The 27689-nt window shown below is 51.2% G+C and overlaps 2 protein-coding genes and 1 non-coding gene across 12 annotated transcripts in view; 2 read left to right on the forward strand and 1 right to left on the reverse strand.

The window, feature by feature from the left end:
* Nucleotides 1-2707, reverse strand: part of Rnft2 (ring finger protein, transmembrane 2) — a 55193-nt gene extending 52486 nt beyond the window's left edge. For 4 of the 7 annotated variants that reach the window (XR_013107011.1, XM_076922594.1, XM_076922598.1 and 1 more), the window contains exons 1-2: nt 2608-2707; nt 336-511 (exon numbers count right to left, since the gene is read on the reverse strand). Coding sequence is in view for 6 of the 7 variants with exons in the window: in XM_076922594.1 (XP_076778709.1) it covers nt 336-359 (24 nt within the window). In the remaining variant the exon portion in view is untranslated. Of the gene's footprint in view, nt 1-335; nt 512-2491 lie in introns of all 7 variants that reach the window. The other 3 variants (XM_076922596.1, XM_076922595.1, XM_076922597.1) reach the window with 3 other exon arrangements.
* Nucleotides 2708-2867: 160 nt separating this feature from the next.
* Spring1 (SREBF pathway regulator in golgi 1) lies at nt 2868-23914 on the forward strand. Of its 4 annotated transcripts, none has more exons than XR_013107012.1 (6): nt 2868-3092; nt 12993-13149; nt 16051-16202; nt 16466-16579; nt 18272-18559; nt 23048-23914. XR_013107012.1 is itself a non-coding variant. In XM_076922602.1 (6 exons), the coding sequence occupies exons 2-6, from the start codon at nt 5257-5259 to the stop codon at nt 18353-18355; spliced, it is 543 nt and encodes a 180-aa protein (XP_076778717.1). In that variant the 5' UTR covers nt 2936-3092; nt 5222-5256; the 3' UTR covers nt 18356-23914. The 4 variants fall into 4 exon arrangements, 3 of the variants coding, with proteins under 3 accessions (XP_076778715.1, XP_076778717.1, XP_076778718.1); XM_076922602.1 differs by adding an exon at nt 5222-5292 and having other exon boundaries at nt 2936-3092; nt 18272-23914; XM_076922603.1 differs by adding an exon at nt 5167-5292 and having other exon boundaries at nt 2984-3092; nt 18272-23914.
* A 343-nt stretch (nt 23915-24257) lies between these two features.
* LOC143438294 (small nucleolar RNA SNORA17) lies at nt 24258-24389 on the forward strand. Its single transcript, XR_013107236.1, has one exon. It is a non-coding gene; the product is annotated as a small nucleolar RNA SNORA17 (small nucleolar RNA).
* The last annotated feature ends 3300 nt before the right edge of the window (nt 24390-27689 follow it).

The following is a 27689-nucleotide window of genomic DNA, read 5'->3' on the forward strand; positions in this document are numbered from 1 at the left end:
TCCTTAATTTGGTATCACATCCCACAGGAGAGAGGCACCGCCCCATCCCACACTGAGGAGACAGAGAGTCACAGGTGGAGGTGCTTCCTACACAAAGGGAGAAAACAAATGGGGGGGGGTGCAGACAGGTGCTAGATGGGGTGCAGCGAGCGGCACACAGTGCCCTTTAACTTGCTGTGTGACCTCAGACAAGCCAGTAACCTCTCTGTGGCTTCCCCACTCCCCATCAGTTCCCTGGAAGAGAATGGAGCAATGGAATCCAGGCTCCTTCCATCTTCCATCTCACCCATTTCTTAAGTGAAGGTGCGAAGCGAGTCCCCATGGAGACACGTCACCTGGTGTGCAGCAAGGAGCCACATAGACCTCAGAACTCCATGTTGACGAAATGTGCCGTGGGCATTCAGGGTTCCTGATGGGATGTGGCCACTGGGTCCCAGAGAGAGCAGGCCTTCTCCTCTTCTTTTTCTTCAGAGGGAAGCGCAGGGCAGGAGACTCAGTGGAGACATCAGACCTTGGGTGACATAAAGCACTTGTATGAACAGGTCTTGGGATGACTTGTTACAGAATAAGCTGGTGGATGTGACTGGGTACTATAACAGCTCAGTAGTTCTGGTAGCCTCTGAGCTATCTTCCTCTGAGGTTCTGATGGTGGGTTATGGCATTAATAGGCTTGTCCTATTAGCAGACTGTATCCTGGAGGTTGGAGAGATAGCTGATAACCTGAGTTTAATACCCAGCACCTCTGTAAGTAGCCAGGCATGGTGTTGCACTGCACTGGGTAATCCCAGCACCAGAGAGGTAAAACCAGGAGGATTCCCAGTACTCCCTGGCCCAGTCTTTTTTTTTTTTTTTTTTTTGGTTTTTTGAGACAGGGTTTCTCTGTGTAGCCCTGGCTGTCCTGAAACTCACTCTGTAGACCAAGCTGGCCTTGAACTCAGAAATCCGCCTGCCTCTGCCTCCCAAGTGCTGGGATTAAAGGCGTGCGCCACCACTGCCCGGCTGGCCCAGTCTTTCTACCCGAAGAGTCCTTGGTCCCCATGAGAGATCCCATCTCAAAAAATAAGATGGACAGTTCTGGCAGAATGACGCCTGAGGGTGACCTCTGACCTCCACACACACTTGCAACCCCCCCCCCCCCCACCACATGAGCATCCATACATACCTGCATGTGTGGGTATGCATATATACATATACATGTACATATACACGTGTGTGTGTGTGTGTACACAGGCACACACTGAAGACTATAGAAAAAATGATTTTAGAATTTCCATTGGCTTCTAAGTGAAACCAGAATCAAAATCAGAGTTGTTGGAGACCTCCACATTGTGCCCGAGGCATCATTACCTTCCTGTCACTTCCAGACACTTTAAAGTTAAGAGTCCCGGCTTTTGTATCTGCCGTTCCTTCCCTGGGATTCTTTTTCAGCTGAGGGTTAAACACTACCTCCTTCCAGAGGCCTTCTCTTGGGTTTCCTGTTGGGTCTGGGCTGCTTTTCTCATAGAACTTAACCAGTCACTGACACATTGTTTACTATGATCCATGAGAAATCCTGTGTCTGGTTTGCCCCTCCGCCTCGGCATTGCAGAGATGGAAGGTGGACATTTGTGCAGAGATTAAATCACCCCGAGCTTCTCCAGCTACAGATCCCTCACCTTGTCTTATCCTCCCACACCAATAAAAGACCAAGAATAGAAGGGGCAGGGCTTAGAGAGAGGCTGGGTGTAGCTACTGCTCCTGCAGAAGACTTAAGTCCAGTTCCCAGCACCCACAAGGACAGCTCACAACTACCTGTGTCTGCAGCTCAAAGTGATCTGACTCCCTCTATTGGCCTCGGAGGGCACCTGCATTCCTATTTGCAAACCTACACTCACAACATAATTAAAAAATAAATAAAAACAAGATCTTTAAAGAAATAAAGAATATGCTTCTATGAACAGGCTCAGTTTCCCAGCATATTTTCCCTACACAGAGAGATCCATCTCTTAGTCCAGGCCAACACAACTGGATGCCTCTTAACTCTGCTCAGCCTTCTCGGGACCGCCAACCTAGGAAGCCACCAGCTAAGGCGCCCGTCTTTTCTGCAAGGTTAAATTAGCTGGGAAACGACTCCTTGGTATCATCTTCATATTCAGGCAAACCCTCTAGCACCGAGCTACACCCTCAACCCTGCCATCTTCATTAAAAAGAGAAAAGAAAAAAGAAAAAAAAAAAGAAATGTCATCATATAACATGCCTCAAGAATTTGCAATCTGGCTTGATACTCCGGGTTGCCCTACTACTCCTTATCTTCAGGAAAAATAAGACACGGTATCCCCAAGTTTCCATCTACAAGCTTGGCAGAACGTCATAAATTAAATGCCCAGGATTCTGTGGCAAGCAAGCGGTCCAACTATCCTCATATGGAACCCTGGAGCACACAGGATGCTACGGAATGAATGAATGGACCGTCTTGGTCCCACACACCCTGGCCCTCCCTATGAGGCCACACCTTCCCTACAGGACGCTTGGGCGCGAGCGGCATCCCCAGACCGGACAGGGAAGCGCCTCTACGGCCTGGCTCGCAGGGCCGCAGGGTAGCGGTGGGCGAGCATCGCCTTCGTTTACCTGCCAGACACTTCAGCAATCACGGCCTCTGCTAATCCAGCCCAGCCAATCACAGGCGTGGCCAGGGAGGCACGTGACTTCCGGCCGGTTCAGCCTCCGAGAATCCCGTCGGCGCTAGGACCCAGGCATAGCGAGGCCTGCCTCCGGTCCGAGATGGCCCGCCCCTGCGTCCGTATTCAGCCAATGGAAGGCCGTGGCTCCGGCAGAACCAATGGCGAGGAGGCATGGAGGGGCCTGGCGGTGGCGTCACTGGGTAGGGCGGGGCGTGCGGCGGATCACGTGGCCGGCGCGCTTGCTGCGGGAAGGTTAAGCAGTGCTGGGAGCATACCGGGGGTCATGCCGTGGGGTCGTCTCTGCGCCTGCGCCCTGCCGGGATGCTGAACCTTGCGGCGCTGCTGTGGCGCCGGCTCCTGCGCAAGCGTTGGGTGCTCGCCCTGGTTTTCGGGCTCTCGCTGGTTTACTTCCTCAGCAGCACCTTCAAGCAGGTAAGCGACTAGCCTCCATCCTTCCTCTTCCCGTCCTCCTCAGGCCTCCTCCCTCTTGATCTAAAATCCACCATCAGCCCTTCTCCGCTGCGTCGTCCTCCTCTACCCTTGTCCTTTCCCCTCCCTCGTTCCTTCTATCCTCCACTCCCTCGGATTCTCTGCCTCCCTCCCTCTCATCCTCCGTCCTCCTCTGCCTCCGACCCTCTTACCTCTCGCCCTCCGTCTTTTTCCAACCCCTCCTCCTTGATCCTTACACTTCCTCCCTTCCTTGATCCTCTGTCCTCTGATGCTCCTCTCTCCAGTCCTCCACCTTGTAGTCCTCATGATATGCAGCCGTTCAGCTCTCTGAGCTTTCTGAGCTTCTTCCTTTCAGGTCTTGGATCATCCACTACTCCTCCCTCCGATCCTTTAGTCCTCCCTCCAGCTCTCTCATCCTCAACCGTCTAGTCCTCCTCCCTCTGATTGTGTGATCCTCCTGTGCTCTGACTCTTCTACTTAGTCTCCTGTGCGGGCCGCAAAGGGAGGCATCCCGCCGCTGGTCTTTGTACTTCCCCTCCCCCATGCAGGATCTGGCTGGTAGGCCAGGCGGAGTGGGTCCTCAGACCTGTGCATCCTCCTCTGGCACCGTCCCTGCTCCACACAGTCCCAGGTCGCGTGATGGCCAGGTGGACAGGAGGTAGAGATGGCAAGGCCAGGAAGTGGCCAGGGGCTCTCTGTGCCTGTCCTGTCCACCTTGGTGACCCAACAGGCTTCTTTTTTAAGCACAACTTGGTTGGGTGGATTTTTTTTTTTTTTTTTTTTAATTTCTCAACCTCTCTTTTCATTTTTCGTCCTGGTTGAGAATTCCTGGAGTCCTGGCATCCTACTGTAGCAGGACACAGTTCCCAGCGTTTGCCTAGAAACCACACTTGACTGAGTTACGAGCTGTAGGTCACCTGCGCCTCTTCCTCTGCTCCCTTGCGTCCTTTGTCCTTTTCCTGTTTTACTGTTCTTACGGGTTTGTTCTCTGGTTTTCTGTATCACAGTCCAACTTTTGAATGGTTATGATGTGCACATTCGTTCCTTTTTTTTTTTTTTAATGGAGGCTCTTACTCTCTTGTCCAGATTTGACCTTGTAATCCTGTCTGGCGTTTCCAAATTCTGGTCATTGTCTCCATTGCACCCACCTGGAACAGAACTCTCGGCTCTCCTTTGCACTCTGATCTGTTGCCTGGTCCGGTGCCATAGCGGCCAGTCTGCTTCCAATTTGTCTCACAGTCTGTTCTAGGGTGATAGTCTAGACAAGGTTTCCACCACAGGCCTTCCCAAATGTGTAATTCTTTGCTCAAGCGAAGAGGGTTCATCTGAGTTGTCCGTGTGACAGAACTGCTTTTGGTCATTTTGGGTCTAACTGACCATAGTGACTCCGGTCATGCTGGGTTCCCCAGTATCCTACCCACCATCTGGCCACTTGCCTTTGTGGTAATTACTAACCCAACATTTCTTGTTTGTGTGTTTTACTTGTCTGTGTCATCTCGCCGTCTTATTCAACATAATGTTTTTGAGGACAGAGACCTGTGTGTCTTATTTGGACACTACAGCCTTCATTTCTGTCCCCACCCCCTAGGCACTTCCTGGGGACCAGATGTTGGTTCAAGTGAGTCTTGGTTGTGGTGACTTGACTTTTCTCCTAGGCCAGTTTATTTCTTTTTTTATATATAATCTTGGCTCAGATGCTGTCTACTGGGTGACCTTTCCTACAGCCCCATTTTAATTACTGTGTGTGTGTGTGTGTGTGTGTGTCTGTCTGTCTGTCTGTCTGTGGTAAGGGTAGGTATAGGTGTCTCCCTCCTGTCCCCCTACTCCCCATACAGGGTTTCTCTGTGTAGTCCCAGCTGTTCTGGAACCCACTCTGTAGACCAGGCTGGTCTTGAGCTCAGACATCTGCCTGAGTGCTGTGATTAAGGGTATGCACCACCCCTGCCTTGTTTTATTTATTTATTTACTTACTTACTTATCCTTGAGATTTAAGACTGTACGAGGGGCATTATGAGACCTCTCGTTTGTTTGTTTGTTTGATCTGTTTCCTCTGAAGCCAGAAGCACGGATAACTGCCTTTGCTGACCTGTGCTGTCCCGTTGTCATGACAGGGCCTGTGGCCAGTAGATGACTAAACACTCTGGACATGTGCAGAACCTGTGTGAGATCAAGTCCCCTGGAGGTGAGAAGAGCTTGCGTTCTTAGTGTGGGCTACTGAAACATCACGGTGGACTCTGGTGGTCCGAACACCACATATGCACCCTGGCCGCTGGGAGGTCACAGACTGAGATGCCAACTGATTCTGCGTGTGGTGGTGCCCCCTGGCCTGCTTCATTCTCACACAGTGGAGAATGCACCCTGGTTCCTTCAACCCCTCCCAAGGGTACCAGTCCATTCCTGGGAACTCCACCCCATGGTCTCACAGATTTCTGGTTACATAGTAGACACCCCACTTCTCAGTTTGTGATGTCACTGCTCTGCTGATGATGTCTTGGATGTGAAGAGTTTAACATTGATCCTGGGATGGGGGTGGACAGTCAGTTCACAACTGGATAGATACACACAACTCCATTGGCCCTGGGACTAGTGTCGCATGCTGTCCGCCTGGCTTTCACCTGCAAAATGGAGGTCTTAGAAGTGGTTAGTGGGATGTGCTGTCGGGTTGTAAAGTGGTACCTCTAAAAGAGTGGCAGCCATGCCTCCACACACCCCACCCAGCGCTGTGCTGTCAGCCTCTGCTCTGGCCCTGGAGTATGGACAAGAGAACAGCCTCTACCTGTGTTTCACTTCTGGCTCTTGGAACACTCTCTCCTGTGAGGCTCTTGGAGCACTCTCCTGAGTGGCTCATGGAACACTTCCCTGTCTGGCTCTTGGAGCACTCCCCTGTGTGGCTCATGGAGCACTCTCCTGTCTGGCTCATGGAACACTCCCCTGTCTGGCTCATGGAGCACTCCCCTGTCTGGCTCTTGGAACACTCCCCTGTTGGCTTTTGGAGCACTCCCCTGTCTGGCTCATGGAGCACTCTCCTGTGTGGCTCATGGAGCACTCCCCTGTCTGGCTCTTGGAGTACTTCCCTGTTAGCTCTTGGAACACTCCCCTGTTAGCTCTTAGAGCACTCTCCTGTGTGGCTCATGGAGCACTCCTCTGTCTGGCTCATGGAGCACTCCCCTGTCTGGCTCTTGGAGCACTCCCCTGTTGGCTCTTGGAGCACTCCCCTGTTGGCTCATGGAGCACTCCCCTGTCTGGCTCTTGGAGCACTCCCCTGTGTGGCTCATGGAGCACTCCCCTGTTGGCTCTTGGAGCACTCTTGTAGGCTGTTAGGATTGCTTTGCCTAAGACTCGTTTTGTGGCTGCCACGTCTTCCATTCTCTGTTTTCTTCCTGTGTGGCTTGCCCTCGAGTTTGTGAAGTGGAGCCACAGTCTGCTGTTGCTCCTCTGTCTCATCTTTAGGTCCTGTGGCCTAATTACCTCTCTGTGGAGTGTCCTTTTCTTAGGGGTTGGGTGTGGTTAGGAATTAGGCTTCTTTGAGGAGGTGTGGGCTGTGACTGTGATACAGACCAGCAGGGGAGGGGGGGTTGGGGTTTCAAAATGACATTCTTTTGTGACAAGGTGGCAGACGTGAGCCACCGTCCCTGTGTGAAGTGTTTTTAAAGATGGAATCATGCCAGGAGTGGAAGCGCTCATGTGTGGTCCCAGCTCTTGGGAGGGACAAGTCATGCAGATCACTGTGAGTCTGCGTATGTAGTGACTCACAGATCCCAGTCTTCGTCATAAGTTCCAAAGAGATGTATATATGGAGTGGGGGTGAGGGAGGTCTGGTCTAGGTGCATGTGTAGTTCCCACCCGGTGGTATTGTCTCTGTTCATTGGGACACTGGTGGCACAGAGAAGAAATGTGTACTGTGTTAAGCTCCTGGGGCTTTTCAGAGTAACTTAGCCAGTCAGTTTCTAGAGTGTGGCCTGCACACCCCAAGAGAGCCCACTTCAAGGAGTCAATGAGGTCCAAATTAGTTTTGAAATAACCATGTTTCCTGTGTTCAGCTGTGGTGACACTTGCCCCAGCAGTAACCGGTTGTGGTGGAAAGTGCTCTCAGCACACTAGGGCAGGAGCCGTAGCATTTGCCCTAGAACAGATTCTTTCCTGTTGCCTGGGCAGATAGAGCAGCTGGCTCACTGAGAAGGAGGCAAGGGAAATAACTGATTGAAAGCTCTTGTCTGCTTTGTGCTGAGGTACAAGCTAGGCAGCCTGTGGTGCCTTCTGCATACTGAACTCTGGCTGACAGTTGAGTTACTAGCTAAACTAGCCAGCCCTGCCCCTCCCCCCTTTCTCACTTGGAAGAATGAGTAGTAAGTGGTTTGTTTATAAGACCTGGGAGAGAGCCTGCTCCCTCAGAGACATTCTCCACTGCCAGAGATAAAATGCAATTTGAGGGGGAATCAGCCGTTTGAGACTGTTTCCTCCCCTGAGCTTGTTAACTTCCATTAGCTGTGACATGAACAAGTGTGGTATATAATGTGACAGAAGTGTGTCACCGTTTGGCAGATCTACGAAGATCTCTTCGTGGAGCAGGACATTACTGAGTGCTCAGGAGTGGGAGGTGGTGCTCAGGGCCCGTGTGCTCACGTTGACATACTGTTTACTTTCCAAAGCAGCAGCTCACCTGAGTGTGTACCCCAGTGGCTTTAGTAAGGCCACAGTGCGGTGGCTGTGAGCACAGTTCACAATTGAGGGCACTTTCACGGACTTGCTCTCCCTCTCAGCCCTAAACGATCTCCAGTCTACTTCCTGTTTGAAAATGTATTGCATTTTTATTTATTTTGTGTGAGTGTGTTTGTGTAGTGTTGCAGGGAAGGAAAGAATGCATAAGGTCAGGAGACACTTAGGGGAGTCCTTCTTTCCCGTCATGTTGGTCCCCCAGGATTGAACTTAGGTTGACCACCCTGGTGGCAAGCACCTTCACCCACTAAGGCATCTCAGCAGCCCACTGTGTTCTGGGAATCAAACGCTGGCCATCAGGCTTGTGTGGCAAATGCTTTACCGCCTGAGCTATCTCTCCTGCCCTCATCCGTATTATATGGAATCTTTTAACATGAGCTTTATGAATGCTGTGATGTTTCTAGATCCACCTGTTACCGCGTGACCTGGTGTTCCCTGTAAGCAGCTGTCACATCAGGCCACTCATCACCCGTGGGCATTGGGGTTCCATCTTTTAGCAAAGAACACCCACTTAGGAGGTTTGGTGTGGACATGTTTTCCTAACTCACTGGCACAGAACTAGGAATGTATTGCTGGGCCAGAAGTTGAGCGCTCTAAGGATCCTTGTGGTTGCTTCCCAGTGGCCACATTGTGATAAACTTGTAAGAAAAACATTTATCAAGCTTTGGTATAGAGCTTGGTGTCCGGTGTAGTACAGTATCACCGGTGGTTATAGGCAGAACAGGCTCAGCCTCCCTTCTGTCTGAACATACACTCATGAGGACCTCGTTGACACAGGCCCTCCTCCATGATCAGCCGTCATGAGTCAGTCCTGTCCTGACTTGGTTTCCTGCCTGACTGACTGCCATCTGCCACCCTGCGGCTGGGTGCCCGGTTAGTCTCACCCGGCCTGACCTTCCCCTCTCATCTCAGAAGTGGAGGTGGTAAGAGGAACGCACATGGGTGGAGTAGGAAAAGAGATGCTCCTCCCACATAGAGAGGAGGCCTGTGGTACACACAAGTCCCCAGGGCTCCTTGGCTCTGCATCCCAGAGGCTTCTCAAGCTTGTGCAGCAGCCTCTGCCTTGGATCCTGAGATGCCTCTTTTCTTTGGTTTTTATCCTAATTAATGCTTTAGGGGATAATTTAAATTGTTAGAGATGGGAGTGCAGAGAGGATGCCATCAGGGGAGAGTGTTGGGGACGGTGAGTGGCGCCAGGTGACCTGGGCACAGCACTGCGCATGGGGGTGGAGGCAGAGCAGGCACTCAGGTCTACTCCCTGGGTGCCTGCCATCTGCTGTGGAAGTGGGAGGGAGGGAGGGAGGATAGACCAGTGAGTTCTGCTGGAATGAAGTTACCTATGCAGATTCTTGGTGGCTATCTGTGTTGCTCTTCTATTTCTGTGATTCTACACCATGACCAGGGCAACTTAGAGTTTGGTTGGTTGTGGCTTAGAGTTTCAGAGAGTTAGAATGCATGACTGTCATGGCGGGGAGCATGACGGCAGGCAGGCAGGCAGGCAGGCAGGCAGGCAGGCAGCAGGTAGGCAGGCAGGCAGGCAGGCAGAGTGCTGGAGCAGTAGCAGAGAGTTCACATCTTGATAGGCAGGGAGAGCTGACTTGGGCTTTTGAAACCCAAGAGCCACACCCCCAGTGATACTCCTCCTCCAGCACACCCCCAATCCTTCCCAAGCAGTTCCACCAACTGGGGACCAAATATATGTATTCAAATATGTGAACCTATGGCAGCGGGGGGTGGGGGGGCTGGTGTGGGGTGTGTGTGTGTGTGCTATTCTTACTCAGACTACCACATAGGCATTGTATAAGGTGTGGCGAGTGCAGAGAACTGACCCCTTTCCTTCCCTCTCCTTTAAACTGGTTACCAACAAAGATTTGAGCTCTGCAACATTTGCAAGGCGTGGCGTGCCACAGGGGTCATCTGCAGAAGGGCCACTGGGACATTTGCGTGTTGTTTCTTCTTGTTTTTATCTGAATTTTTGCTTCTCTCACTTGAGGTGTTTTCTCGCTTAATGCACAAGTGTTTCCCCATGTTTACAAACTCTGGGGGAGGTGGCTCTGTGGCTAGGAGTGCTGGCTGCTATCGCAGAGGACCTGGGTTCTGTTCCCAGCCAGCACCTGCTAACTCTAGGTCCATGGGATTTAATACCTTCTTCTGGCTTCTGTGTACACCACCCCCATACACACACACTCACACATATACACAAATAATAAAAGTAAGTCTCGTTTTTTTAAAAGTTCTTTACGATTCTTTGCAGCTGTAATTCTCCATTGTCGGACTGCCAGTCTCAAACTTTAGCTGTTTGAGGCACCCTCTGCCCGTATCTCCTTTGTTGAGATTCCTGTGCAGATTAAGGTCAAATACGCCTTGGATTCTTGTGCTGGACCACTTCAGTCTCTCACTGAACTGTCATGATTACCCATAAAACCTACACAGCACACTTCCTAATTAACCTTTTGGAAATCTGAGGAGGGACCATGTCTGCAGCTGTTTACAAAGAACATTCTCTTGTGCTTCTGCCCACTTCTGGTCCCATCTTTCCTCTGCAGGATCTGTGGACACCTAACATCCTGAGGGTTGGGTGGCTCTGATTCACACGCAAGCCTTTGTCAGCAGCCCATTGGAGCACTTGTCTAACGTGTCCTTGGTACTTTGTGAGAATCCCCTTTGAACGGACTTTTTTTTTCCATTGTTGTTATTTGAGACGGGGTTTCTCATTGTAGTCCTGGCTGTCCTGAATCATCTCTGTGTAGATCGGCCAGGCTGGCTTTGAACCTGCAGAGATTCTCCTGCCTCTTGTCTCTTGAGAACTGGATTAAAGATCGGTGCTGCCACGCCCAGCTTTGAATGGATCTTGAATAAAGAAAATCACATACTTGGTGAAATGCTTGAAGAAAGACGGCCCAGAGGGAACTCTGTAGGGAAGTCTAATAACCCACTGGGTGGAAGATGATCTCCTGTCCCTTCTACCCTGCCTCCAAAAGTGCACCACAGCCATGATTTAGGCACACAATGCCCTTGGCAGAGGTTTTGAATATTCATGTTTAGCAGGGTGCTGAAGCTCAGGTGCTGACTCCTGTCCTGCTCACCAGGAGCTAGCGAGGCCCTGTGGTGGAGATGCGTCTGGGATGCGCTGCTCTGGCCTTCCGCTAAGGGTCTGCTCCTGAGTGACAGGCTGCACCTAAGGGAGTTCCTGTCTCCTGCGGTTCTTGCAGTCAGCCCCTCTCTTTCTATAACTGAAGTAACAGCTCCCGAGTTGTCACCTGTCCTGTCCTGTGCCGGGTAGCCATATCCTTTAAAAGAAACAAAAAAGAAAAGGCAGGACACACGAAATCCATTTTGAAGAGCCTGTTTTACATTGAGCAAACTGAAGAAGGGGGACCCAGTCCTGATGGGCTTGTAGTAGGAGAGAGACTACCTGTCTCTCAGAGGGTGATACCTCAGAGGGTTCCTCAAGCCTTGGTGAAGTTAGGCCATCTGGCACTTTATCTGCAAGTGGTTGACAGGGCTTTCTCAGAGCCCCACGCTGAACTGCAGGGTCATCCTGTGTGCAGAACCAGGGTCTGTTGCTGGCCTGCGGAGTCTGTTTACTTAATGATGGCACATTGACATGATGGATCCATGGCGATGTGATTATCTAGATAATGCGGGTCCTTGGAAATGTTTTACTATCCAATTAGTGTTGATCAACCCATGGTGAGGCCAGTATACACTGGGTCAGAGGTCAGAGGTGAACATGCCAAAAACAAATGAGCTTTTATTTTAGTTGTTGTGATTTCTGAATTTCATGTTGATAAGCATTGTTTTTTTTAACTAAACCTTTTCTTTTGGTGGGGGGTGGGGGGGAGGGGATGAGAATAATAGCTTAGCAGGAAACCTGCAAGGATGGTATAGTTTCTCCAGGCCAGTTAATTCCTTCTACTGGTAACAATGAGCCCATTTTCATATAAAATGGAAAGTAAGATTACTCCAAGGATGAGTAAAGGTGATGTTTAAATAACTTTTTGCATTGTAAATTGTCTGTGTCGCCATCAGATACGCAGGGTCTCCTTAGTTACAGAACACCGTTGGTAATGCTTAAAGAAACAAGCCATCACGATAGGAGTCGGGGTGGTACACACCATAATCCCATAGTCCCAGCACCAAGCAGGCAGTTGTAGGAGGACCTGGGGCAAGCTGGGGCTACACAGGAAGATCCTACCTTAAAGCCTCCAAAACCAACAGGCCATGGTGCCTCACACCTATAATCACAGCATTTAGGAGGCTGAGGCAGGAAGATTGCTGTGAGTTCCAGGCAAGCCTTGACTACAGGATGAGAAGCTCTGTCTTAAAACACAAAACAAGGCAACAGGAGAGGGTCTTTTATAGTTCTTTTGTTATACATTTATGGCCAGAAGCTTCCAAAGATGGCTGCCTAGTACTGGATGCCTCTAGCTTTCCAGCAGTTGGCTCCTTCCTCCCAGCTCAGTGATGTGGTTCCTGTCTACGAGAAGGGATCCAGGCTCTCTCTCACTCAAGGGCCACTCCTCTCTGGCTGGGCTTGGCAAAGGGCTACGAAGGCAGAGTGACATCTCTAGAAGCAGTTGTTAAGGATGACTGCCCCGAAGAGCCTTGCAGGTTGTCAGGTTTCCTGGGGTCCTAAAGTCATCACCAACCCTACTGAGGTTTGTACATGAGTACTTGCCACTTATGCATGCGGCTGAGGACTCCAGGTCTAAAGGTATCAGGTGACAGCCCGAGATGATTGGAATCACATAGTTTCCTCCTGGTTGTAAAAGTATTCCAGCTTTGTGTTCTGTCCTATGTTTGTATATGTATTAGTATCTAAAAACTTGCTGGCGAGAGAAAAGTGGGTTTTGTTTTTGTTTTTTTGTTTTGTTTTTGTTTTTTGTTTTTGTTTTTTTTGCTTTGTCTCCCCCCCTCCCCTCCACCACCCCCCCCCCCCCCCCGACTTCCATAGATTCTTTTGACTGTTTCTGGGCCCTGCACATCAGTGCCGCAATCGGGGAAGATAGCTTTAACCTGGCACGTTTTCCTGATGGCATAGACCACGCCTGTGCCAGAGGGTTGGGGCGAGGGTAGAGAGATGGAAGTGTCAACTCCTTTAGGGTAAATGAGATTGCAGTCAAAGCGCCTTGAACACTCCTTTCCCCTGTGGTCTCATTGCAGGAAGAGAGGGCTGTGAGAGACCGGAACCTCCTCCAGGTTCAAGACCGGGAGCAGCCCATTCCGTGGAAGGTGCAGTTTAACCTAGGCAACAGCAGCCGACCCAGCAACCAGTGCCGGAACTCCGTTCAAGGGAAACACCTCATCACTGATGAGCTGGGTACGCCTCCCTCCCTGCACTCGAGGCCCAGAGACTCTGGGTTTGATAACCTTCCCTCCAGATGCTTTACTTCTTACTAGTCTCCAGGGATGCCCGTGTCTGTCTTCCATACTCTCCTCTCCATCCCAGGCTCCCTGCAGCATCTGGGAGCTTACCTGATCACCCAGACTCCTAGCAGTTCCCTCTGCCTACAGCGCCAGCCTTGGCCTCAGTCCCAGGTCACTGCCTACCAGATACAGTCATGGGGTTCCTTATCTCTTTCTAATTGGGGGGTGTGTGTATGTCTGTGTGTGTGTCTGCGTGTGTGTGTGTCTGCGTGTGTGTGTCTGTGTGTGTATGCGTGCACCACGTCATGTATGTGGCAGTCAGAGGACGGCTTGTCAGGGTTGGTTGTTTTCCTTTCACCATGTGGATCCCAGGGATTGAACTCACGTTGTCAGGCTTGTTGGCAAGCGCCTCTCCTGGCCGAGCCATCTTGCTTGACCTGTAAGTATCCTTTATAAAACGGAAGTTGAGCACAGGATTGTTGCTTCACAAGAAAATGCAGTTAGCTGACAGGTGGACTGGTGGCCTATAGTCCCGGGCTTGTGTCTATGGACTCAGAAAACAGGATGTTTCAGTGTTAGGTGGCAGTTTGTCGTTTTCTTTTATCATAGCTACAAATGGTTAATTTAGGTCAGACAAAGACTCACACGCTCCTTCAGTTATTAAAAAAAAAAAAACCAAACCAATACTCAATTTTTTAATCAATAAAAATCCCACAGAGGCCACAGGTTTTACTTTGCCTTAACAAATATGGGGGAAATGGTTTAATAAAGAAAACTTGCAACTGTTGATACTGTTTAGCAACAAGATGCCACCGTGTTGCCAGGGTAACAGCAGGGCTAAACAAGTTAGCCAATTAGAGTCACAAACTTTTCAAAAGCTGGAAGTTAATTTCCCAGGTAAGACCAACACATTTGCCTGCCCTAGTCTCCTAGGACTTGGTGAGAATAACATCCTCAGAGCCAGAGCCGATAAGCACCACTGCTTTCTCTCTGCGGCCCTGGCTGTCCTGGAGCTCGCTCTGTAGACGAGGCTGGCCTCGAACTTACAGAGATCTGCCCATCTCTCCTGGGCACTGGGATTAAAGGCGTGTGCCACCATTGCCTGATGTATATGTGTGTTGAAACATCATGATGACCCATTCTTATGTATGGTTCCTGTGTGTGTTTGTGTGTGTGTGTGTGTGTGTGTGTGTGTGTGTGTATCAGCTGAAAATAAAGAAGGAGTTGGAAAAATGGGTGAGTGGCCAGGAACACTGCTCATTCAAGGGGACCTGGTTTTGAGTCCCAGCATCCAGGGAAAGCAGCTCACTAACTGCCTATAACTTCAGCTTCCTGGGCTCCGAGGTCGTCTTCTGGCTTCTGCAGGAGTCTGCACTCACATGTACACACACATACAATTAAAAATAAGAATAACTTCAAAAAAACAAAATGTGATTTTTGCATGATTCATGATACATGGGGAACAGCCTGGGTGAGCTTGTTCTCCCCAGAAATTAGACCTGGTCACGTCACGGAGAGGTGAGGGCAAGAGTTCAAAGCCGAGAGCTGGGAGTTGGCAGTGGTAGGAAAGGCCTGAGGTGTTAGCTTCCAGCTTCCCAAGGAAAGGACAGGTGTGTCGGCAGGTGACATTGGGGGACACAGTATTGCCCATCTCCTTGACACAGACGGAGTTGCTGTGTTGCTATCATCCGGAGTAGAATCCTGAGGCACGCACTGACTCTCTGGGAATTTCGTTTAGAAGCCCTGACAACAGCATGAGTCTGGGCATCTGGGAAGGAAACGTTTCCCAGGGCATCAGAATGTTCATCTCTTCACCCCTGAGATGCAGTAGCAGAAACAACAGAAGCCACCAGCTCCCTGCCATGGGGATGGATCTCTCCTGGTCTCCCAAGTATTGAGGGCCCTCTAGTGTCCCTGATCGTCGGTGTTCTGCCAGCTCCCACACAGACCTTGTTTTTCAGAGCAGGTTTAAAAAAACAAGTTATTCTCCAACAGCCTCACCCTCTGAGGACAGAGCTGGGGCACTCAGACTGGCTGGTTAGGAACAGCTGCTGCACACCTGCGGGCCCTGCACACACCCGAGGGCCCCCCATACACTCCAGAAGGCCCCTGCATACACCCGAGGGGCCCCCATACACTCCAGAAGGCCCCTGCACACACCCGAGGGCCCCCCATACACTCCAGAAGGCCCCTGCATACACCCGAGGGGTCCCCATACACTCCAGGAGGCCCTTGCACACACCTTAGGGTCCGCACACACACACACCTGAGGGCCTCTGCACATACCTGAGGGGCTAAATGGCCACTGGGGGCATGTTTGAGGTTGGGAGATGGCCCTTACAGATTTTTCTGTCCTGCTCCTCCAGTGCAGGGAACTGCCTGCCTAGAAGCCCTGAGCAGTTAAGTAGTCCCAGTGAGGAAGCCTGGCTGAGGCTGGATGTGCATATCTGTGTGATGGGGGTTCTCAGTTGTGGAACAAATTAGGATTTTTCTCTTTTTTGAGGTTTTGAGAACATCCCTAACTCTAGGTGGTGGTTGTGCCTCCCCGTTTGTGTGTGAACTCCGGAAGCAGAGTCATGAAGGTCCCCAGCTGCACAGGCCTGCCTTCGCCTGGCGGCGAGCTTACACTTAAGCAGTAGACTTGAAAGTGCTTGACCGTGGTAACAATGAGGATCTAGGGATGACTGAGGATTCTGACTTCCCGTCGTCCTCTGCCCAGGTGAAGCCAGCCCTGGACATGTTACTTCCTCATCTGGTCCTGATGCTCAGGATGCCCTGGTCCTGTCTGCCTGCTTCATCCTCGGAGGGAGGACAGATGGCCAGTTTCCTGCTGAGCTTTTGTCTCTGGTTTCAGGCTATGTCTGCGAGAGGAAGGACCTGCTGGCCAATGGCTGTTGTGATGTCGGTGTCCCCAGCACGAAGCAGCACTGCTGTGACGGGTGCTTGGCCAACGGCTGCTGTGAAGCCTACGAGTACTGCGTCTCCTGCTGTCTGCAGCCCAGCAAGGTACCAGCTCCATCCCTTGTCTTCTGTGCATTTTAGGGGGATGAGCTAGGCACCTCCTGCAGTGTTCTGTAGGTGCAGTGGCCTTTCCTAAGAGAGGAGCTGGTGTGGCCCCCTCTCCCCCAGTCCCTCTCCTTTGCAGGGAGGATGGTGCCACTGCCAACCAAGTAGCTGGTGAATGAGAGAGGTTGGCCTTGACCTCCTGGTGGGCTGGCTTGGCCAGCAGTTACTAGTTACTACCAATACTGAATGCCTTGTTTCCATAGCAACTTCTCCTGGAGCGCTTCCTCAACCGGGCAGCTGTGGCCTTCCAGAACCTCTTCATGGCAGTCGAAGACCACTTCGAACTGTGCTTGGCTAAATGCAGGACCTCCTCCCAGGTCAGAAGTGGTGCTGGGGTTACAGGAGGGAGCCAGAGCTGGAGAACACGAGCTGATCGATCTGGGTAGAGATCCAGGGCGGAAAGGGGCTTCGTTGACATGTACTGCAGTGTTAGTGGGTGAGAGTGTTAGATCCAGTACCAGTGAGAGGAGGCAGTCACTTGTCTGGGGCAGAGTTGTGGTTCGCTTCAGGATCCAAGGGGCTAGAAGGTGGATATTCAGGCACATGAATATATCTGAGGCTTCTAGGGTGAGCACATGCTGCCCACCATTGAGTGTTCTGATCTCACAGCAGGGAGTGCCCTGGAGGGCCTCTGCCCCCATCACCACCCCATCTCTGCTTATCTTCCCTTTTCCATTTATCCTGGGCTCAGAGCCGCACAGATACAAGTTGGAGGACAGCTTGGGAGGGTCCGTTCTCCCCCTACACCATGTGAATCCTGAGGACCAAGCCTTGGCGGCAAGCACTTATCCGTGCTAGGCCATCTTGACTACCCAGTCTTTCTGGCCAGGCCCTTGTTTCTGCCATTTCTCAGACAGCCACATGTCTGTTACCCAGGCACACTCCTCTAGGATACACTTCCGCTCTGTTCTTGTTAATTCCTTTCCCATCTCTGGTTTCACTTGAGATTGAGAACATCCTGGGTCAGGAGAGGGGGCAGTTCAGAGAATGTGAAATTCCACTGGTCTCCGTGAGGGGGCGTCTCAGGTGAGTGGGCGGGAAGGGAAGTTGATTCACTTGCTCTTCCTGACTTGGTTCCTGCAGCTGACTGAGCCAGAAGTCACATCCTCTTGTGCAAATAGAGATGGTTCTCAATGGCCACTTGGTTCGCGTGCCTGGGGCCTGGGCTGCGAGTCTCTTAGGTGGAATTAATATGGTGCGCGGCTTTGGGTGTGGGAAATTAATGAGCTCCAGGCCAGCCAAAGCCTCAAATTGCTTGTATGAGAAGAAATTGCTGGGGCGGGGTGTCTTATCAATGGTGATGGGGTCAAGGCATTGTCTGGGCTTAACCTCATTTGCTGTGCCCAGCCAGGGGCTCTAGGGGAGGATGCTTGGCCTGTGCACAGGCTCTCAGTGCATGACTGCCATTTGACATGTTAGGACTCCGTCAGGGACTGGGTCTGTCCAACCACAGGGTCAGAGGCCGATCCCACTGCTCCACTGTATCTCCGTCTGTCTCAGATTTATCTTGTTTGTTTGTTCTTTTCATATTTACTAGTGGGGGCGAGGCACGCCACCACATGTACTCGGAGGTCAGAGGACAACTCATACATCTTGTCTCACTTCTCATTCTCTGTGGGCTCTGGGGATGGAGCTGAGGTCCTCAGGCTAGGGAGCGAGCACTGTGTTAGCCCCTGGCCGTCTCACCTGCCCTCGTTTTGTTTTGTTGTTTGAGACCGGGCTCTCACATAGTCAGGCTGGCCTCAGGTTCACCGTGCTGCTGAGACTCTCGAGTCACAAATGTGTTCCACTTCACTCAGTTTTACGAGCTGCTGTGGGTCAAACCAAGGGCTTCGTGTATGTTAAGCAAACACTCTGCCCTCTATGCCACATCCCTAGGCCCTGTTTCAGATGGATTGGGTAGTCTCAGAATGCCTAGCGAGGTTGTTCAGAAGCTAGAGGTTGGGCAGGGACCGTGTGGCTGTCACTGCAGCTGACTCTAACGTGCTTCTGTCTCCCTTTGCCAACAGAGCGTGCAACATGAGAACACGTACCGTGACCCCATAGCCAAGTACTGCTACGGAGAGAGTCCACCTGAACTCTTCCCTGCATGAGGCCTGACAGAGGTGCTGCATGCCCAGAACCAGTCTGGTCCCTGGAGTAATGAAGGAGAAAGCCACACAAGGATCCTTGGCCTTGACCATGGCTTGTGGCTCCCTCACCAACGGCTGGAGCAGATGGGCGGAGCCATTCTATAGAGCAGGCTGGACGAGGCCCTGGTACCTTGCAGGGCCCTGGGACTGCCGGTCAGAGGCCAGGTGCTTGCTTCTGTTTTGACCTTACGTTGTAGTTATTTGTTGACTCTTCAGAGCGGTGGAAGGTACGGTTTTCTGTGCAGGTCACCTTTGCCTGTCCAGGCGAATACATTGTAGGAGGTGACCATTGCTCTTGGGTCCTGAGCATCATGACTGAGTGCTCCCGCACCAGATGTGGGTGCTCCTGCACCAGATGTGGGTGCTCCCACACCAGATGAACATTTGAAACGTTTGTCTCCAGGAGTGCGGGTGTACAGACTCAGTTCTGGTTCTGTTTTAACATCTGACCAGCAGGCCTTATATCCGTATCCCAACATTCAGGGGTGCCTGAAGACTCTGGGGGGGCGCTGGTCCCCACCGAGCCTTCTGAGAGCTGCCTCAGCGTGCTCATATACTGAAATGGGAGATTGGAAGCCTGAATCCCTGGTTGACTCTCCCGGTGGAGTTTGCCATCGCTGTGTCTCCTTGAAACCCCTCAGCCTCAAGAGGGGCAGGGGAGCCTTTCCCTTGTCTGTCACAGAAGCCAGTGGGGACAGGCGAGTGTGTGTGTGTGTGTGCGCGCGTGTGTGTGTGTGTGTGCGCGCGCGCGCAGGTGCAGTGGCTATTCATTCTTGGTTGCCCTCCACGCCTGGTAGCGTTTATAAAAAAAAAGCCCAGCTCTTACTCCAGCTTATAGTGAGTTTAACATCCACTGTCAGTGGGAGATGAACGGGTTAGCCACAGTCTAGAGAGCGTTCCAAAGGCAGGTCCGTGTCCAGTGTTTACAGGACAGTTGTTATCAGTGACTGAAACTGAAGTTTTAAGCCTAAGGTCAAGACACTTCTTCCTGAACTCTCCCATTCTGTTTTCTGGCCAGCCATTAACACACACTTCCTTCCCAGACCCTTTATCCACCTTTACGGTGGTGGGTCATGGTGTTTTGTGGGTTTGGTTCAGGTTGACCTGGGATATCGGTGGCCTTGTGGAGCCTGTTTTACAGCTGTGTGTACAGATAGAATTTCCTTCAACTCCTTCATGATTCCTCTTACTGTTCACTAGGAATTGTGACAAACTGGTGGGCAGCTGCTCTCTTATTTTGCCTTGCCATGCTGGGATCGAACCGAGGACTTTGTATGTGATTGGCAAACTTGCTGTCACTGAACCACAGCCCTGACCAGGGAGTCGATTTTTAGCGTTAGATCCCACTGATTCTTTTCTGTTTGCTCTGGACTTCTCAGTGTATTTACTCAAACTTCGTGAAAGAACTGGGTGATCCTGCACGTTCTGGCACATACTGGAATGTTCTGACATGTGGTATGTGTTTGACACCAGCCTTGAACACCTAACTCTTCTTCCCTGGGATCAGTCCACCCTTGGTCGGCAGTGCTGTTGGTTGGCCTCGTCCTTGAGTTCAGTTTTAGAGTGCTGACCCAAGTTTTACCATGAACAGTCAACGCCTGTTGCCAGCTCTCCGTGGTTGGCACCAGAAAGGCATGCTGTGTATGTCCCTTGTGATCAAGAATTCAGTCTGTTGTGCTTCACTTAATAGATGAGGACGTTGCAAGAGACAGGCCCTCCCGAGCCGCAGCCAAGACAGAATCATCAAACCCACACAGGAGCTCGTCTTGAATCCTGCCCTCAGGAGGAATCACCTCCACACGGTCTCCCCTAAGAACGGGTGGCCTTCAGTTATCCCAGACAGGAGAGGGCAGGGTTGTCATCTACATCCACACAAAAGTAACACAAACATCACTTTCAAATTGGCTGTGACTATGGAGTGTGGTTTTGTGCTTTAATCAATAGCCGTGTGTGTGTGTGTGTGTGTGTGTGTGTGTGTGTGTGTGTGTATCTTCACAAATTCTCAGTATTTCAGACAAGCATGGCACTGACCAGTGAAGGGGGCCCCTACTCACCTCCCTTGAAAGGTTGTTTTTGAGCTCCCTTGACGGGGTTCCTAGAATCAGGGGCTGTAGTTTTATTTACAAGACTCAAGTGAATCAGTCGTGCGATGTCTGCAGGGGATGCCTGGGGAACAGAGGAGGTGAGAACATCCCCAGCCTAGAAAGGATGTTTAATGTTTAAGTGTGAGGGGCTTCAGACAGGTAGGTCTCAGGTGCTTCTCTCCAGTCTGAATGTGCATACACTGGGCTTCTTGCTGGGAATCAGGGTCTTAAAGCAGGTACAGGAGAATGTAGCCCCCAGCCCTGCCAGCCCACAGCCAGGGGTGAAGGATGAGCTCCTGCATTCTTGTAGAAGTAGAGCAGGTCCTTTGGGGCATTGATGGAGCCCTTCACACACTCTGAAGGCTGACCGCGGGCCTTCCCGGGAGTGGCATGGAGAATGGTGGTGCACTGGGATTCTGGGTCCAGTTCTTCCCAGCTTTGGGCTTTGCAGGTAAATCATGAGCTGGCCCCTTCTCATAGCCAGGACAGGAATGTGGCTGGAGCCTGGAACCACTGCTTCTTGACGTTGTAACCTTTGAGTTGTGGGCTTTTCATTTAGAAAATGGGGTCACATGTTTACCTGTGAGTGTTCCCTGAGGTATTCTGAGTGAGACTCAACCTCCTGAGAGGCCAATGTCGGCAGCCCCTGGGAAGCTATCAGGCAAGGATGAGGGGTTGAGGGCTAGCAGGATGGAAGAGCATTGGTTGTGGTAATTAGGAACTTATGCTAAGAGGGTTGGTTTGGTTTGGTTTGGTTTGGTTGTTTGTTTTTTAACTAGGGAATTTGGTACTATCTAACTGTACAGTGAGGACAGGCTCCAAGGTATGGTTGAGGGAAGGTCTTGTAAATATGGGGGAAGGGGAGGAGCACAGCCAGAGGCACCTGGAAGAGTCCAGAGGAAGGAGGGAAAGTATCAGACTGAGCATCGGACTGACCATGACCATGAGAGACAGAGGAAGACAAAGCCAAGATCAAGAGTGCATGGCCAGCCGGGCGGTGGTGGCACACGCCTTTAATCCCAGCAGGCGGATTTCTGAGTTGGAGGCCAGCCTGATCTACAGAGTGAGTTCCAGGACAGCCAGGGCTACACAGAGAAACCCTGTCTCAAAAACCAAAAACAGTGCTTGGCTAAAATGGCAGGGTTCTAAAGGGAAGAGAAGCTAGGGGAGGGAAGCTGGAGACTAGGGCAGGGCCTGAGTGAGGAGATCCAGAGGTGGGGATTGAGGAAGCCTGGAGGTCGATGGTATGTGTGTTAGCAGGCTGACAAGCACCTTAGCTAGCCTTTTGTCCTGAAGTAGGTTTGCTTGTTTTGTTTTTTGGACCTGACACTAATGATAAAATAATCACCTAAAACTAAAAATCACAGAGCCTAGAGATAAGCACCAGCTACTTTCTCCTTCCTCTCACTTTCCAGGTGGAAACCAAACAAAGAAAGGCATGCTTCTTCCTTGGAAACACTGCCTGTGGGGTTGTTATCGGCAGATCTGTGTCTCTGTCTCTGTCTCTCTCTCTCCTATCCTATCCTTAGAACAGGCATGGCCAAGGTCTAGAACTGGGGCTGTCTGTGACACCAACTTCTCATTTAGCTCGCCAATGGGTCACAAACTTCCCGCTCATTCTGCAGACAAGTTTCTGCTGGGTGGATGGTGAGCTCCCTAAACACGCATTGCACAGGGTAACTGCACGGTGCCTTGAGGCAGGAGTGTGCTGTCACGCAAGCGTGTCCTGTGGGGATCACAGCGTAATTTAATCAGCACTTTAGCATGGTATTTCTCCAGGGTGGGGAAATAATGAAGTCAGTGCTCGGTGCTGGGAGTTCTCAATTCAGCCTTGGGCACAGCGGTGACCTAGAGCTGGCCTCAGTTACCTCAGCACTGACAACATCCTTGGTGTGACTGTCCTAGCTGCGGGCCAGGGAGGGAGCAGCATCGTGAAGTCCCATCCCATTAGGGACAAGTGGTATCTTCCCTATTCCAGCTGTGAAGATAGTATTTCCAGACACTGACCCCACTGAGGGTCAGGGGTCAGGGGTCAGGGAGGGACTGCTCCTGTGTTACAAACCACTGCCCTAACTTCTAGAAAGAGGTTTGTGAATGTGAGACAATTGCTTGAGTGTCATAGGAGGGAAAGTTAATTGAGAAGAGGCTGGGCTGAGGTTTAAATTCCTGAAGGCTAAGGGTGGAAGATAGAGAATTTGAGGACAGCCTGGTCTACAGAGTGAGTTCTACGACAGCCAGGACTATACAGAGAAAAAAAGTAGGGTGGGGTCTAGCTCACTGAGTTAATACACACAAACTGATGCTTGTATTAGCAGGTATCTAAATAGATGTAGAGCCAGGCACGGTGGCACGGGCTTCAGTTTCCGGCACTTGGGAGGCTGGGCAGGCACGGTGGCAGTTGCCGGCACTCGGGAGGCTGGGCAGGCACGGTGGCACGGGCTTCAGTTGCCGGCACTCGGGAGGCTGGGCAGGAGAATCCAAGTCCAAGGACAGCTTGGGTGTCATACTAAGACCTGTCTGAAACACAAAATTGTTTTTTTAAAGTTTAATAAAATATTTTCTCAATTAGATGTTGGTGATTCGGATGATAAATGAGACAGTCTCTGCATTGCCCTAGGCATGGCCCAGGCATTTGCCACGAGTACGTCTGTGTACATGTGCGTGAGTCACGGCGCATGCACAGTTGTGTACTGTGTAAGAACAGTGGTCTGGAATCCGAACAGCATCCTGACCCACCTCATAAGAGCCCGGGCATCCATGATCTTGGACAAACTCGTCTTTCCGCTTTCGGCTTCTCATTGTCCTTATCAATTACTGCTTGCTAACATCCATTGGTCCCACATCCTGGCTTTGACCATCGGGAGATCCCAGCACTGAGGTAAACAGGACCAGAGTCTCATCTCTTCAGTGCTCACTGTGGACTGCACTCCTCACAGGGGAGGGGGCCACCAGCCACTGGGATCCCGGCTGTCCTCAGAGCATCTCCTCTCCCAAGCATCCGGAGATTGATCAAAGTCAGACAGACGTTCTCTTCATCTTCCTTCTCTGATTTTCTTGGGTACCACTTGCGGGTCATGCTTGCTGCCCTGTACCTGTGGAGATCGCTGCTGTGGTCCTGTTGTAAGTGTAAGTCCTGGGATGCACAGAGCTCTGTGAGTGCAGACTCCTTCACGAAGCACTGAGGTACTTACTCAGTGACCTCGAGCCGAGATGCCTGGAGAATGTCAGATTTACCAAGTAAGATCTCTCTAGACATCTCGGCATACAGGTGTCTCTTACAAGGTAGAAACCCCAAAGACAAGCCTTCAAGATTAAATTGAACCCGTTAGTTCCTGGTCTCAGAGGATACCCACAACTGCGATGAGACGTTTTGCCACATTTTATGTCTAATGTATACTTTATATTTGTTCATAAATAAAAATGGAATCCCAATACATGCAGTTTTACAGTACCGTGTTTCTGGCAGGTTGACTTTATCCAGTTAGAGGAGATAGTCTTTCCTGGAGAAGTGAAGCCCATGAGAAGTTACAGCCCTTTACAACGGCTCTCCTGTCAGCTCTGCATTCTTAACCCTTTCTCTTCCTCTGATTTTACCCATGTTTTTTTCACAGATAGGTTTCAGGCATTTTCCAAGGCCAGAGCTGAGCTGCATCCAGCCATCTTTGGGGATGACTGCATTGTCCCTGAAGTGATGACGAGTTGAGGATGCTCCATATCTCTTGGGCATATTGTTGATTCTGCAAAAAAATCACCAACACACATAGAAAAGGATAAAAAGCCTTGCCCCCAGAGGCCTTGCACGTGTGGCTGCTGTTTCATACGTGCACCAGTAGGTGGCAGAGAGGAGAGAGGCTCTGTCTAAGTTCAATGTTCTGACCAGCAAACATCTGAATGATCAGTAGCCTAATATTCCCTGATAAAAGTGAGCCTGAGATGACCACCAGTCCAGCGCCACAGAGTGAGCCCGAGATAGACCACCAGACTGGTGGTCTAGCCTGAGATCACTAGTCTGGCCCCGCACAGTCCCTGGGAGTTGGGGATAGGAAGTCCATGCTTGAGATGACCGCAGACACTCAGAGACCCTGGACACCTCTAAGAGGAGCAAGTGGTGGAGAAATGAACGAGAAAGAGACACAGAAGGATGTGGGCACAACGAGAAGCAGAACCGGAGGCTTAAGGGTGGCAAGGAAGAGCCCAGTGTGAGTGATGTCAGCCTGGGATGCCACCTGGGACCATGTCTGGGTCCATGGCCCTGCAATAACAGAGGTCTGCTACCACCAATGGCCAGGCAGACGTCCCTGGACTGATCTGCTATCCGGGGACATGTTGATGTCTGAGGACTGTGCAGAACGGCCCCACCCCTCACGTGATCATTATGGGAGAGCTGGCCCTGTAAGGGGATATGGGAGTAGGAAAGCTGACCCTGCCCTTAGCCAGCTGTGGTGCTTGGGAGAGCAGGTCCACACATAGTGGGAGTTGTGGGTGAGCTAGCCCAAGGGTATGGGTGTAGGAGAGCTGACCCTGCCACTTTCTTCCTTGTGGCATGGGTGAGAGACAGGTCCCCTCCCCTCCTTTTTGCTCTTGCCACCTAAGGCAGGCAGGAAAGCTGACCCTGCCCATGGGAGAGCTGGCCTGTCAACATTTTTGTGGTGTGGCAACTTGGGCGAGGGGGAGACATCCACCCCTACCCTCACCCTTTGCCAACTATGGGGCAGGAGAGCTGGGAGAACTGGCCCTGTCCCTCACTAGCTGCACCCCTCAGGAAAGTGGGCCCTGGGCAGCAAGGTAGAGCTGTCCCTGATCGTAGGGGCTGCTGGTGAGTCAGCCCTGAGCAGGAGACCCAGACTGACCAGCTCAGCTACTTCTCAGGCCCAGATCCAGGGCTTGAATTGACTCTCCCCCCCCCCCCCCATATACCCTCATCAGTGAACCGCTGGGGTGCACAAAGGGGTCAGTCCTACAGATCCAAACTACAGGATCTCCATGACACAAGGCAACAACAGGCTATCTGAGAGGGAGTCCTAGTGAGAATCCAGTGTTGATAGACACACCACAGCTGCTGCTGCTGCTGCTGCTTCTTCTTCTTCTTCTTCTTCTTCTTCTTCTTCTTCTTCTTCTTCTTCTTCTTCTTCTTCTTCTTCTTCTTCTTCTTCTTCTTCTTCTTCTTCTTCTTCTTCTTCTTCGTTGTTTTTCGAGACTTGTTTCGAGCCTTGGCTGTCCTGGAACTCACTCTGTAGACCAGGCTGGCCTCGAACTCAGAAATCTGCCTGCCTCTGCCTCCCAAGTGCTGGGATTACAGGCCTGCGCCACCACCGCCCGGCTCACACCACAGCTTCTAAGAAGAGTTTTTTTTTTTTTCCTTTGCTGGGGGTGGGGTGTTGTAAGGGTGGAGGGCAGGTACGAGAGAGGAGAGGGAGATGAATGGGACTGGGGTTCGTGATGTGAAGTTCACAAAGAACCGATGAAGAGTTAAAAAAAAAAAAAAAGAATAAAAAATGGTGCTGGTGTGATGGCTCTTGCTCGCTGCTCTTCCGGAGGACCTGGGTTCCATTCTCAACACCCACATGGCTGTTCACAACCATCTGTAAGTCCATTGGGTCCCATGTGTACTAAGCACGCACGTGTGTGGTAAACCTACATACATATAGAAAAAAGACCATACAGAGAAAAAGAAATCTTTGAAATTTTAAAATCTAAAAGGTCCAAGGAAGGCTCCAGGAACCAGTATTGTCCATGAATAGGTAGCGAGGGGAAAGCAGATCCAGGCCTGGGGCAGCGCACGTCCGACCCCCATCAACAAGAGAAAAGTTCAGGGACTTCAGTGTGAAGGTGTCCCTCTAAAAGTTCCATGGCAGCCTCTGTTTGGAGCTGTGTTGCCTCCCATCGGCACACGCAGCTCCCCTCCCCCATGCTGAATATAAATCTTCCTGGTGGGTGTGGATCTGGACGGCCCTTCAGGTCAAGCTCCTTGGGCGCCCGTCCACGGCATCCAAACCTGCCTGGGTTTTTTTTTTTTTTTTGGCCTGAAGTCTGTGCTTAGCGCCAACCCAAGACAAATAGTCTCAAGGCAGCTCACCAGTTGGTTCGGTTGATTTATTTGACACAAATAAGCTCGCTGACCTGATTTAGCATTGCAGGGGACCACGAACCGAGTCAGGCATGATCTTTTAAGGACCCTGCTTCTGGCTGCAGCCAACACGTCTCGCTCAGTGCTGGTGGCACGCATGCTGACAGTTGCCGACTTTGCCACTTGGTGGCGCCAGTTGCATAGGTTTTTCTATCCCAGATGTGAGCCTGGCGTTGATTGTGGTTCAGACTTCCCTAGGATGCCCCCAAAACAATGACTATGGGTAGAGAGCTATCTGGTGAGGCAGCAAATCAGGACTCCTTCCTACTCCTGGCAGTTTTGGGGGACCAGGACCCTCAGGGAGGAGAATATAAACGTACTGCCGGCAATGAGTCCCTTAGCACCCCTTTCTCAGCCTCTGTCCCGGCCAGGACAGAACATAGGTGGATCTTCTTAGCCATTCTTCGGTGACAGAGATCAGGAGCGTGAAGGAACCACCCACACTACCCCTTCTCTGAGGTGCTCACCCCTTTGAACTCATAGTCGGAAGAAGATACCAACGCTCTGGTTCTTCTTGGCTCAAGGTCACAAGCAACCATGCCTGGTGGGAATTCCAGACAGGGTGTCTCCAGATACCTCTAGAGGGCACATTGTGAGCATGCCCTGTGTGACATGGTGCTAAATAAATAAACCGCTTATGATTCACCTGCCACCCACCCTCCTGACCTAGGCAGGTCTTCTCATCTCTGTTTTATGGACACAAAATGCAGGGAAGATTTGCACTCTCTTCCTGGCTTTAGCATGGGGGTGGGGGTGGGGGAAGGTACCCTCCACTGTGAAGAGAGCTTCCTGTCCCTGCTGTGTGGAAAGGGGGGGGGGTCCTCAGTAGGGTCCCTGGGAGTAGCAGGTTAAGTGGGGGGCTTTTTTTGGGGGGGTTGTTTGTTTTTTGTTTTGTTTTGTTTTGTTTTGTTGAGATAGGGTTTCTCTGTGTAGCCCTTGGCTGTCCTGGAACTCACTCTGTAGACCAGGCTGGCCTCGAACTTAGAAATCCACCTGCCTCTGCCTCCCAAGTGCTGGGATTAAAGGTGTGCGCCACCACTGCCCGGCTCAGGTTAGGTGTTTGCCCTGAAATTTGTTCTTTGGC

Source organism: Arvicanthis niloticus, chromosome 24, assembly GCF_011762505.2.
Source record: "Arvicanthis niloticus isolate mArvNil1 chromosome 24, mArvNil1.pat.X, whole genome shotgun sequence".
Classification (NCBI taxonomy): domain Eukaryota; kingdom Metazoa; phylum Chordata; class Mammalia; order Rodentia; family Muridae; genus Arvicanthis; species Arvicanthis niloticus.